The 13,506-nt window shown below is 38.3% G+C and overlaps 1 protein-coding gene across 2 annotated transcripts in view; it reads right to left on the bottom strand.

Annotated features, from left to right (window-relative positions):
* CRISPLD1 (cysteine rich secretory protein LCCL domain containing 1) overlaps nt 1-11,890 on the bottom strand; it is a 40,798-nt gene extending 28,908 nt beyond the window's left edge. Inside the window, exons 1-2 of one of the 2 annotated variants that reach the window (XM_068672123.1) lie at nt 11,640-11,890; nt 10,408-10,730 (exon numbers count right to left, since the gene is read on the bottom strand). In XM_068672123.1, coding sequence (XP_068528224.1) covers nt 10,408-10,665 — 258 coding nt within the window. In that variant the 5' untranslated portion in view covers nt 10,666-10,730; nt 11,640-11,890. Of the gene's footprint in view, nt 1-10,407; nt 10,731-11,639 lie in introns of those variants that run through there. The other variant, XM_068672124.1, reaches the window with a different exon arrangement.
* Nucleotides 11,891-13,506: the final 1,616 nt, after the last annotated feature.

Raw genomic sequence — 13,506 nt, 5'->3', positions numbered from 1 at the left:
CAAGGTCTCACCAGTTTCACGCAAAGAAGTCACCTTCTTTCATATGTTCTTGCTTCATAATATTTTGTAACTAAGAGCAACTCATGCATCTTTTTACTGTAGTGTTACCTCTACATATTACTCTTTGTATTCCACCTGTTCAATTTCCTACTTACTCTGTATCTTGCAGTTAAATTTACTGCACTTCATCATGTTAATTCTAGGCCATTACCATTGCTTATCAAGTTCTTACAATTTGATTGTGTTCTCTACACCAATTCCAATGCGTGCCCTGATTAATGGATTATTTGCTCGTCCAAGTCATAACCTACGTGCTTAACAGAAAGAGGATAGGCTTAAAGCTTTTGATCCTCTGCCAGTTTAACTGTGAGCTTCTGTCACTTTCAACTCATTAAAATACCAGGTGGAGGGTGTTAAAACCATTCCAGAGTCAAAAATATGACACCTACTACTTCCCCCAGTACACTACGCTCATTAATTACTGGGTCAAAAAAAACACTTGATATTTGATTTTATATGATCTCTTCTTGGCAGGCATTGGCAGTTCTTTAGCTTCACTTTCAGTTAAGCTTAGGTGAGGCATTTTCATCCATACTTAGGCTTCTGAGAGAAGTCTGTAGAAACTAATGACTTTTCAACACATCTGAAAAGTCACTTACTATCACACAACTGAGATGCTCACCTTCAGTCATTTAAGTTTGAAAATACCAAACTCCATGTTAGCTTGCAGTCATTTACTTAGTACACAGAGTGAGCACAAAAGCTCAAGAGTATTGACAATTCTCCTTGAAAATACAAAAACAACCATTCTAGCAAGTTCCCCTAAACACAAGGAAAGGGATAAGTAAATTAAACTTCCCACTAGAAAGAAAGGCATCCATTTTCTGTTATAGGAAGATAGAGTATCTAGAAATAAAATGGTAAGAACCTGACATTCTACCATGTGGTTGACTAGAGTTTATAGAGCTTTAAACTGGGCAGAGATCCCTGAATAGACCTTGAGGTTTCAGCTACTCTTTTGGAAAAGAGTAAAAAGCAGGAAAACTGCGGCTTTTGCCTGGAAACAGGAAAGCAGTACGAGGCCAAAAATATTGTTCCTGAATGCTGAATAAATTACACTAATATTTAGAAGTATCTCTACTACAGTTTCATGTGTTTGAGCTTTTTGTGTTCAAAAAGTAAAAACCAGGAATAGGAATGAGCAGACATGACTAATCACATTTAATTCTGTGTGTACTCTTAAGTGCGTTAAAAAAAACCTTGCTGGAATATTCAGGTTTCCAGGGTGTTCTGACACACTGCATTTACTTGGCTACTTTTTAAATGCAGTACATAAAGACTTTCTATTAGAAGATGACTAAAAATCATCTATTCACTTCTATATTCTGACATGAATGGAAAAGAAGCAATAGCAATGTGCAAACTGATCTTGACTTCTGCATTTTGTCCATTGTCAACATATGAATTACACATATTCATTACAAGTAGTATTCATAAATATGTATAGCTAATTATAAATTGACCACAGCACAGCTCCTTACCTCAAATCCTAGTACTCATTACCACCATAAACTAGCTGTAACTGATTGCTTTCATGCAGCAGTTTTAGTGATGCTACAGAATTTCCTGGACTTTGAACAAAAATTAGCCGCAGTATGTCAAATATGTCACAATTAATGTTGGCTTTTAAAAGGTGACCACCGTGATTTGACATTAGTAGAGCAGAAGTGAATGGAACTTACTGTCAGAGATCACACAGTGATCATATATGACTTAGCCCTACCGCTAGAAATGTTTAAATAAAATCTAAAAGAAGGGAGTTAAAAAATGTCTTATAGAAAAGTACCTAACCATTCAGAAAGCCAACATGGAATTCACCTATACTGCAATATGTATTAGGCATCATTCTTTCTTGAAACCCAGCCAAAATTCTGGATTTAATGCTATCTTCTGTCATAAAAAAGCCATCATAATAAAGTAAAAGTTGTCCAGACAGAAGATAGTCTTAATGAGTCATGCTTTTCTATTAAAGTCACTCTAGTTCATGTCAAATCTAAGGTTGACAACTATTTCTAATAGATAATGTGCTAAATTCATGTCTAGCTTTTCAATAACATAATGCAAGGAATAATATCTTCTTATCTTCTTTTTTTTTTTCCCAATTAAACAATCTTAAGTTAAAGCAGATGCCCAGACAGAGGTCATGAAGATGGCAGGGCTACATGGAGTTACTTTCATAATCTCATTGATTCTTTTTGTATTCAGTCTAGATTTTATATTTAAGCTCTGATTCTGTTACTACTGATTAATATTTAATAATCTTTTTTGATAAAGGAGGTGAATAAGTTCTCTAACAGTAAAATAAAGGATGAACAGTATCTATTCTGTGTTGCTAATTATTTTTATTATGGGAAGATTCCTATAAACTTTGAGACAGTAAGCCTTTCTGGTACTTTCCACTTTCAGTTTCTTCACTTGGAGTTGCTTAGTTGTTGTTGGCATTACATCAATAAAATTTATAGCATGGACTTACCAACTTGCTTTCTTGGCCACTTCACATTGCACAATCTTTTGCTAAAATTGCCAGAGAGAATAAAACGGTAAGTCAACGTCACTGTGCTCTTTGATGCAGTGTCAGTAGACTCTGAGCATAGGCAAAGAGGCTGAAGCACTTCCACCAGCCTTTGAAGTGGAGGAGGAAAGTGGAAAACCAGAGGGAAAGAAGACAGGTTCACACTGAAAAGGGCTGCTCTGTTTTTGGCACACGAAGTGTTCTCTGGCCACTTACAGGATTCCACAAACCAAGGTTTTCTGCTCAAGAGGAATATGAATTGTTTTTAACCAAGCATCCCTGCAGGATTTTTGGCAAAATGGACAAGACAAACTAGACAAAGACATGTAAGGGTTTCATCAGAAATGCCCAGGAATTTTAACAGGGTACTATCGTTAAGCACATAAAAATTCATCAAAATCTGTATGTTCACTACAAGGCCTCTAGGTTTCCTAATGCTATTTCAATTCTCCATGTGCTGAAGCACCGAGACTGGCTCCAGAGAAAATTTCAGTCCTGTAGCTAAGTATGTTATAAACAGGAAATGTCAGCTGAGAGCTGATAGATACGTGCAGAGAAACTGCTAAATCCAGACTTATGCAGATCATGATTTAAATGCAGCATAAGATAGCTGAAATTTCAATCCCTATTGAAACAGGAATTGAAATCAGCCACTATGGTATGAATGATATTTATCTAATACCCACACAAGAGTTCGATGGGCCAGCGTGTTCCTATGATCAATGACATCTCTAGCACGTATTGGCAGGATCTTGTTAAAAGACAACTAAAAAATAATGAAATAAGGAAAAATTTCCTTGCTTGATGTTCTTCAATTACAGTAATTACAAAATTAAAAGTGTGGCTAGGTGCCAAGAAGTGCCAGGTTGAAATATACTGCCTACCAATCTGGAAACCTAAACATTTTTCAGTACAGAAAAGGCATATGCATGAAATGAGGATTTTGCATGAGCTATTTAACTTTTTCATTTGTTTGGGAAAATATTTATATTTATATGAAATTAAGGACTGAACACCAAAAGAATGGTTTAAAATAGAATGTGTTAAAATTCATTAATCAAAAGCGCTTTTATAAATTTTACTTTTGGTGGGTCCTAGTTTGCAGAGCACAGCTGATGAAAATAAAAGGAACAAACAACTTACCTTATCCAACCAATGATGACTATTTTTAAAGCGTTGACCATAACCGTGGAAAAAAATGCAGTTTTCATGAATATGTTTAAATTTATTAAAGGCATAATCTCACTACTGAAATTTCCAAAATAAAATAAAATAAAATAAAATAAAATAAAATAAAATAAAATAAAATAAAATAAAGGTTTTGTAAATTTAGACCATGATATACAAATACTACTTACAGAAGTATAGTTAGAAAGACCAAGTGGTCAGGAAATTATGTAATGACAGTGTCTAAAATAAGTATTTCAAGTTTTATTAACACTTCACAAATCAGTAATAATTTATTAACAATGAAATAAAACCTAGTCTAACTGATTAAGGTAGAATAAGGCCTTCCATGTCGACACAGCTTGAAAGGACAAACAATACTGATTTCCTAATTTGGTAACACTCTCTTCTATGATATTTATGTAAGGGTGGGACTGATGGCAGTAGAGTGCAGAACACTGTCTAAAATCAATTTACCAAGTAAGGATTTTAACCACAGAAAAAATGTACTGCTTTATATACTCCAAAATTATTGGCAAGCGTACAACAAATCATGACATTTCCCATTTTTGTCTTAAAGGTCATGTATTTGCCAGGGGAGGCCAGGAAGTAGCAGACAGACCAAGCACACTACAGAAATTGCCAGGGACACCAGATCAGCCTCAGAGCAGAAGAGCATCAATAGCACATTGCTCTGGTCAGACTAATGAGTCATCAGCAGTTTGGTTCAGTTCTCAGTGCTAGTACAAACTTTTTTTCCAGAGTTATCCAATAGACTGAAGTTAAGGCCATGCTGGGTCAATGGCCTGGGATGGGAAATATTAAAAGCATGGTATAATTTTACTCGTGTGCCCTGGAACATCACCAGGGAAATATCATCCCTCTCTGCTCCCTTTGAAGTGCTGTTAATCCTTGTGCACACCATGTAGAAAAATGTTCCGTACTCCTTTCTTTACTAAGGAGCACTTGTTAACTGCACAGAACAGGATAAACATCAGTACAGCATGGACCTGCCATACATTCTCATAACAAGCTGATCATCATAACCTCAAGATTTTTTTTTCCCATTTAAGTTGTAATGTTGACAATTCAAAAACAGCATTGAAGGAAGAGTTCTAGGAAAGCATGATCTAACAGAAGCAGCATTAAGTGAAATTTATAACATTAACATTATCAAGTCACCAGGACTGGCAATATCATTCAAGAATTTGGAAGAACTTGATTATGAAACCACTCAATTACTGTGTGGCATACAACCTCTTTTTCTAAAATGGTCTCAGTACAACACTAACAAAAGCCATTACATGGGTGTTCATATTTTAAAAGGCTTCCAATGGATCCTGAGAAACTGCAGACCAGAAACTGGCTTCTACTGGGATGACTTGATAGGACAAGTTATAAAGAAAATAAATATATGGATAATGTGAATTCCTTTCAAATCTATTGGACTTCTTTGAAGGTGTCAACAGGAAGTAAAAAACGGGCTAAGTATAGTTAAGCCTTTTTATGAAGTTCCTCACTAAGTTCTTTAAAAAAAAATAAATAAATGCTATCATGAGATGAAGAATGTAATAAAAAGACAGAAAACAAATTGAAGAATAAGCGATCACTTTGTAAAATTCCTGAAAGATGTATCCTTATTCCTCTGCCACATACATTTTCCATTACAGCCCAAGACATGGAAGTGCAAGATGGTATTAAATACTTATGGTAGTTTAAAAAAGAGGGAGATGGGAAAATAAAAGATGGAGATGATCACTAAGTGATCGAAAGTAGTAGTGATTAGAATCATTAATACTAAGTGATAGGAAGACAAATAGTTGATAACACTCAATGTCAATGCATGTGAAACCATGAGGACAGGAGAGCCATCTGTACATATATGTTATCACATGTATGTGATATAGTAAATAACATACTTGGAATAGCATATTGAAAAGATCTTGGAATCATCATGAATAGCACTATCAAAGTGATACCTTTAGCTTAGCCAAGCAAAAGAATATTCAAAATTAATAAGCAAATAAAGAACAAAAAGAAAAACAGACAACTATTTCAATCGGCAGTACGCCTTAATTACTAACAATTTATGTTGTGTACAAAATAAAATAGTGGAACCATAGCAGATAGAGAAGCAAAACAAAATGAAATAGATTTTTCAGATGGAATGGTTTTCAAGAAAAGTAGATGTAAGAGATGTGACCACTGCAAATGTGCTAAAAGGCTACTAATTTTGCATTATTTCTCACAACAGAGGAAAAAAAAAAAAAGTATCAAATAAAAAGATAGGTTTAAAGGAAAAAAATACTTATTCATGTATTATATTGCATAATTTATGAAGCTCTGCAATTTGATATCAGAGACGCAAAGAATACAAACGGACTCAAAAGCATTTAGATTCATAGAAGAAAATCCCTTTTGGGACTACTGGAAACAAAAAGTGCAGATTTAGAAAAGTCCCTAAGCTGTTGTTTGCTGGAAATTGAAAGCTTTTGAAGCATAAGTTTTCCTGCTTGCATGCTCTATTCTTATCCTTTTACCCTAGGAATCTGTTACTGCTCACCACCAGAGCCATGATACTTGGGAAGATGAACTTTTCATCCGGTAAGTTCAGCCAGACAACCATGAGAATGTTCTGTTCATTACGCACATCCACTGTGAAATCTACTGTAGTTAGTAACTTTAGGTCTCTGAATTACGATAATCTCATGCCCTTTTCCTTTTTCAAGTTTCTGTACGGTTTACAGCCATACAGAAAAATCAGTAATTCAACATTTTCTTTAATAGAATCAAGATCTAATACGCTGCAGACTGTCCTCAACTATAATGGAAGCCACTGGCATGCCCAAGAACTACAAAAGTCCTTGGGCATGCCAGTATCATCAGAGAGATACTATTTTGTATCTCATGTATCTATCACTGAAGCTAAATCAAAACTGTAGTGTGCTGTATGATGTAGAGTATCATGTTATGGTTTATACTTTTCAGTCTCTACTCTGTATCATCTACTCACTGAATATATTGTGCAAAAGTATGTTAGAAAATATAGGGTGTAAAAAGTTTTTCTCCTCTACACAACTTAAACCAAAACATGGTGTTAGCCCTGCAGTTCTCTCAAAGGTATGGCCAGATTTTGCAAGCAAAGCATATGACCAGTAGGTTCTACTCAAAGGTGTGGCTCTTCAACACTCTCAATCCTTAGCACTGTACACTCCCATCCTCTTCTTATATCAGTACTTGTACTCATTTGATTCAGCCATATAGAGAGCAAGTCCCATAACTCACATTGGCAGAAAATTAACACCATAAAGAGGGAAAAAAAAAAAAAAAAAAAAGTTGTGTGACTCTTCACATAGTTGAATCAATCTCATAATCAACTCAGATACCTGACCAGTGGCAGGAGAGGGACTGAGGCATTTTCAGCCAGAACTGCTTGTTAGGTTAGCTTAGTTGCAACAAACAAACAGTACAAGGAGAGCACACAGCTCCCACCATCTCACAGCTCCAAGCACACTGGAAGATTTTAAATTATATGGGAGACTTGTAGAGAGATAAGATTCAGGCGTAGCACGTGAACCTTGATCCTTGATCACCTCCTTGGATTCATAAAACTGCTAAAATTTCTACAAGCAGTGCTAGCTCTGTTTACACGGAGAGGCTGTATGAGTACAAAGGGCTGCTTATAATGATGGGGCTGTGCCCATAGTAGGATTATTTTTTTTGGCCAGGATTTCTATACTATAAAGCATCCCAAAAGTAGATAAAAGTGTTTCAACTGTACTTATCTAGCTTAATAAACATAGGGAAAAGATTTAGAGGGATTTTTTTTCCGTATTCTGGGACACTGGAAGTTGATTTGGTAAGATCTGACGTATCCTAATAAAACTGAAAAAAATATAATAAGTCATACAGGTATGCTTAAACCTTTTTTTTTTTTAATATAATAAAAAATAAAAATACCAAATAATGTCCATCTTTTATTTAAAAAAAAAAAATGCAGCTAAATACAGTTTTAATTCCATTAACACTTGCTTGTTTGGTCTTTCTGTCATCCATGAAACTGACTTAGAGGGCATAGAACCTTGTAAAATCAGATGTAAGAGTGTTTATTTCTATCTAGAAGGGTGGCCTTTGTACATACATTAGCATATGTCTATAAAAAATAAAGTGTCTATTAAGTGTCACGACATGCATTTATCTACATTCAGTTATGGACAAAAATAGCACTAATAATTGTACAGCTTCAATGCCAGAATCAGAAGTTCTGAAATGACCAAATGGACTTTGTAGCTTATTTCTTGAATATATGTACTATGATAATGACCAGACATGAGCTTTTCCAGGTAATTTTTAATTGAATGCACAAAACCAGATCAAGCTTCCTCAGTGAACTATCACTTATTGCTGCTTCTTTGTTATTTAGTCTTTGACTTCACACCATTTATAATTTTGTACTTGAAATTTTGAGTTATTAAACAATAAAACAGCCCTGATTCCTTTATTACATCTAATTTAGAAAAGAAGGTAGACAATCATGCAATCATAAACTGTATCATAAAGTAGATGTGCAAACAACCATTCTGTTCAAGCAGCAGAGCTTGAGTGTCTTCAGCCATCCTCATGGCTCACAATGCTGGCTTCCTCCAGGAATAAACCCCCATTCCCACTCCCTCCCAGCCTTAATCTTTACAAGTGGTCTCTTACCAACTTTCCGTGCTCTAAAAATTCCTCCACGAACTCCTACTCCCAATTTTTCACTGTCCCAGCAGTCCCAGTTCTTCCCCAGCTACAACTGTTCATCAAACTATCCATACTACTGACTCCTCAGCATTTTAAGGAGACTCTCAGCCTGCTTCCAGGTTCTTCTCATAGCTTGAGCAGTGTGTTCTTAGCCCCTGAACACATCTCCATCCCTTTGGCCAGCCAGTCACAGACCTTTTGTCTTCACAAATCCCAAATTCCTGCCTATCATAATCACAGATTGTCTCAGAAATTGTGCTACAATTTACTCCAATTCTCGAAAGTGGCTGTCCTGTTCTTCTGCTGTTTCCCCATTCCTCCACCCTTTCTCCACAAGAATATCTCTACATTAAAGTCAGGTAATATTTTCTCTTTACTTTTACTCTGGGTCAGGAGTCATTGGGGAGCATGGAAAGAAAAAGCTTGCTCCAGATACAGACCTAACACAAAATTTAGGACAAACTTTGTGCAGTGCAGAAGGAATCTTTCAAGAATACAGCCACTAATAAATAAATAAAATCTAACTCCAATGAGCACATCCACATTCTTCTTTTTAAGACATATATATCACAGTCAAATATACAATGGCATTAGGAATAGGAAAAGATGATTAACTAAAAAAATAAATTAAAACTACCCTTTTTTTTATAATCTCAGGAAATATTTTAACATGGGAAAACAGAACAGTCTTCTATTCTCATTTTACAAAGAGGCTGAAGAGCTTTTTTGTAAGTTAATCAGAAACAAATCAACCTGTGTTTTTGGGAACAAAAATATAACCCACATTATAGAAAGGTCTGAAAGTCGCAACAAAAAAATAAAGTTTTAGGATGTGTAGTCAATTGTAACTGAAAGTGTTAACAGGTTTTAAGATATTATCTCCAAACAAAGGAAGGATAATATGTACTAACTTCTAGCCTAATATAATAATATTCATATAGGTAAAATCCAGTTAAACTACCTTTATTGATGATTTAAGCAAGCATGTTTTCTCCAGGACATATACATTCTCACATCTCCAAGCTGAGAGAGACATTGCTCCAAGCTGGGAAAGACATTTAAATCTTGAAGTGTGTTAATATGATCCCCTGTCATGATCTTATAATTACAAGTTCTAGGAAACCTTGGTGTTAAAAACCCTGCCTATAGTCATGCTATTTTTCTTATGCATGGAGAGATAAACAAATACGTGCTGTGGACACAGGAAGATTTGAGTTTTTCCTACAGAAACAAGAAAAGACACCCATTCTTGTCAGAACTCTGGACTTCTTAAAAGCTCTAATAACCTGTTTTGATCTAATTAGCAAGGAGAGATATATTTAGTCTTAACCCATAGCATAAAAATCAAAGTTCAAAAACGTGGGAGATTTAAGTCTACAAGTAACAAAACAAAACATAGAAAAAAAAAAAAAAGAAATTCTGTATTACATTATTAATCTACTAAATATAGGAACATATGGGACTCCAGTCTAGTACCACATGCCAACCCAAATAGAGGATTTTATTGTTTACAGGAGCCTCTTTTTGCTCAGAAATTCCATCCAACCTAGAAGCATGGGAGAGAATCCATGTTATTTAGAAGCTTCATAGTTCAGTACTTTTCTCAGATGGCAACCTCATAGACCATCATCAATTATTTTGAATAAAGCAATTTTAGAAATTATTCCCTTATGCTGAAGAATTGGTAGTTAAATTCAGGAGACCCAGGATAGTTTAAACCCACTGATATCAGTAGAATATGACAGGATCCACAAACAGCCATTTTTCTTACAGTGCACCCCTGTACAATAAACAAAAAGACAAAAAAGGAGCAAGCACTTTATAGGAGCAATGAAGCAAGCTAAGACTGAAAGTTTGTTGCTTTATAAAATGACAGTAACTATTCTATGAACATTTCTTTCTGCATGTCACTATCATTTTTTTCTTACCATATATTCCATATTGGAAGCTGGTGGATACACCTGACCCCGTAATTTATTATGAAGATCCAAGATACTTTGCATATCACTGTCTGTGATAGCCCTTTTCCCTCTCTGCTTGGCGATCCACCACTCACCATCTTCATCCATGTACTTTTCCAAAAGTTCCTCTAAGAGCGTGGCATTGGGAAGAACCATTGCAGAAATTGCTTGAGCTATGAATAGTAAGGTAGTTACTCTGAGCCATTCCTGTACTACATACTTCATGATGAATGATCTCAGAATGCTCAGGAGTTAGCTCCAAGACAAAGTCTTTCTTCCAGGTCTGTTGGCTGCAAATGCAGAAGAGAGAGTAATGTAATTTGGAGGTTGAAGCACTGGCCTGTATGAATTTATTAAGCAACAAAAGTCAAACTGTAGCTTGTACAGAGCTTGCCACTGTTGTTTTAAAGGAAGAAACCAGAACTCTTACATGTCATTTACAGTCATCAGTACACACTGCTATTTGCTTAGATAACTTATCTTCAAGTATATGGACTTCAGTTTGTTCAAGAGCTTTTGTATACCACACTGGTATGCACATTTCAGTGTCTGCATACAAAAAAGCATGCTTTTCCTATCTACTTAAAAGAAGCCAGACTTCAATGAAGATTAGACAGTAGATAAGCAGCCATGCAGTATTGGAATTTATAAGCAAAAATGCTCAAAGGCTTGCATTGCATGCCAAAATGCGAAATGAAAACACAATTAAGTTGATATAAAATATCCCCTCTTGGTGCATTTCAAAATATGACTGTGATTACGGCTTTCATTTTACGATTTTGCAGTACCTAATATAACTAGAGTCATTCAACTCTGCCAAGGAAATGTGGGGGGCGCTGGGGTTATTCTATTCACCGAACAAAGAAAAAGCGCGGACAACATTTTGAAAAGAAAAAAAAAAAAAAGCAGCACTACAACCAAGAACGCAATATGCCAGCGCCGCCTGTTACGTGACCGCGCGATTCGGGTCGGAAAGCCACGGTGCCTTCCTCACTCGGGGTGAAAAATAAAATAATAAAAAAAAATAATAATAATAATAATAAAAGGATTTTAAAAAGCGAGAATTCCGCTGGGCAGAAAACAAAAAAGAGACGAGGGGGCAGCGCGGGGCTCTCCTTCCCCGCCGCCGCCCCGGCCCCGCGCCCCCATGGTGGGCGCTGCGGGAGCCCCCGGACGCCCCCCGCCACCACCGCCCTTACCCCTCCGGCGGCGGCCGCCTCCTCGCTCCGCCGCCCGCCTCCTCGCCGGGCCCACGTAGGGGCCGGGGGGCCGGCTGGGGAGACCGCTCTGGGCACGGCTGGGGACTGCTCGGTACCGCCGAGCGCTCTCACGCCTCTGCTCCCCCTCCGCCGGCCTCCCCCAGGAGCTCCGCGCCGCTTCCTCCCGGCTCCCGGCCCGCCGGGCATTTATCGCGGGCGGCGGTGACGCGCGGCGGTCACCCCTCCCCGGCACCCCGCGGGGCGGGCCGCGCTCCGCGCCCCGGGCTCCGCGCCCGGCCCCGGCTCCCGCACCCGCAGCCGGCCTCACCTGGGCGGCCGGGAGCTCTGCCTCTCGCCAGGAACTGGCCTCCGTCCCGCCAAAGCTGTCGCCCAGAAAAGGTCGGGAGGGCCCCCTCCCTCCCCGGCCCCTGCCGCCTCCATCCGTCGGCGGCTGGCGAGAGGATGCTGAGCCTCCTCGCTCCTGCTGAAGCAAGGCAAGGAGGAAAAGCTGGATGCTCGCACGAGCTCCGGATCGTGTGACTGTGGCAAGAGGTTTCGGGCCACAAATTCTGCTGTGGACTCAGACCAGCTGCATGAGGCTTCTCTTTATGAAGTAGAACTCAAAAGCTTGTAACCATTCATTTCTGTTCCCAGCAAGACTAGGCATCAGAGGTGCATTTTTGCACTGTATTTATCAAAGTCTTATATCCTGATTTTTTTTTTATTTTTTTTTCAAGCTACTAGGGACAATGTTTCATTTATGTAGTATAACCTGTTGCATTTTGCTAACAGTGGGATTGATCCACTTCTAATCTTCACAGGGCTGCTGTACCAGCTTGCAAAAGTTTTCTGTATTTTCATTTTCAGCAATTGAGAGGCTGAGGTTAAAATTCATCAGAATCCAGCTGGCTTCAGACTCTCTATAAATGCTTCCAAAATTCATGGGCCCAAGAGAAACAATGCTGTGCAAGTAACACACTGCTTCTTACTGTACTCTTTCTTGCTCAGTTTTAATTTCCCTTAAAAGTTTGAATGTAACCTGTGTTGCAAGATGCTATAGATATAAATATAAATTTAAATGATACACAATATCGTTATATTTCGTATTGTTTGCTCTTTATGATTGTTTTTTTAATGTTGAGGTGCACATCTCCACTAGAGTATCAGGAGCTAAACTTTTTCCTAGCAAAGCTGCCCGAGGTAAAATGCCACCACACAGCTGAATACACAAAGGTTTTTAAGGGTTTATGCACCAGGAGTCCTTAATATTGCTGGCTGGTCAAGGGAAGGGATTGTCCCACTCTGCTCTAAGCTGGTGAGGCCTCAGCTCGAGCACTGTGTGCAGTTTTGGGTGATGCACTTTAAGGAGAACATAAAACTATCAGAGAGTGTCCAAAGGAAGGCAATGAAAATGGTGAGGGGTCTAGGGGCAAGACGTATGAGGAGCAGCTGAGGTCCCTTGGTTTGTTGAGCTCAGAGCAGAGGAGACTGAGGGGAGGCCTCCTGGTAACCTGCGGCTTCCTCATGAGGGGAGCAGAGGGGCAGACACTGAGCTCTGCCTCCCAGGGGCAACGACAGGACCTGAGGGAACGTCATGGATCTGGGACAGGGGAGGGTCAGGCTGGGTGTTGGGAAAAGGTTCTTCACCCAGAGGATGGTCAGGCACTGGAACAGGCTCCCTAGGACCATAGTTACAGCAGCGAGCCTGATGGAGTTCAAGAAGTGTTTGGACAACACTCTCAGAAATATTGATTTTAGGATGGTTCTTTGTAGACCTAGGAGTTGGACTTGATAATCTTTGTGAGTCCCATCCAATTCAAGATATTCTATGATTCTGTGAACATCTGTCATTTTTGGTACAGAAGAA

Source organism: Anas acuta, chromosome 2, assembly GCF_963932015.1.
Source record: "Anas acuta chromosome 2, bAnaAcu1.1, whole genome shotgun sequence".
NCBI classification, from domain to species: Eukaryota; Metazoa; Chordata; class Aves; order Anseriformes; family Anatidae; genus Anas; species Anas acuta.
The sequence above is the reverse complement of the archived record's forward strand: the minus strand, read 5'-3'. Positions and strand labels throughout refer to the sequence as shown.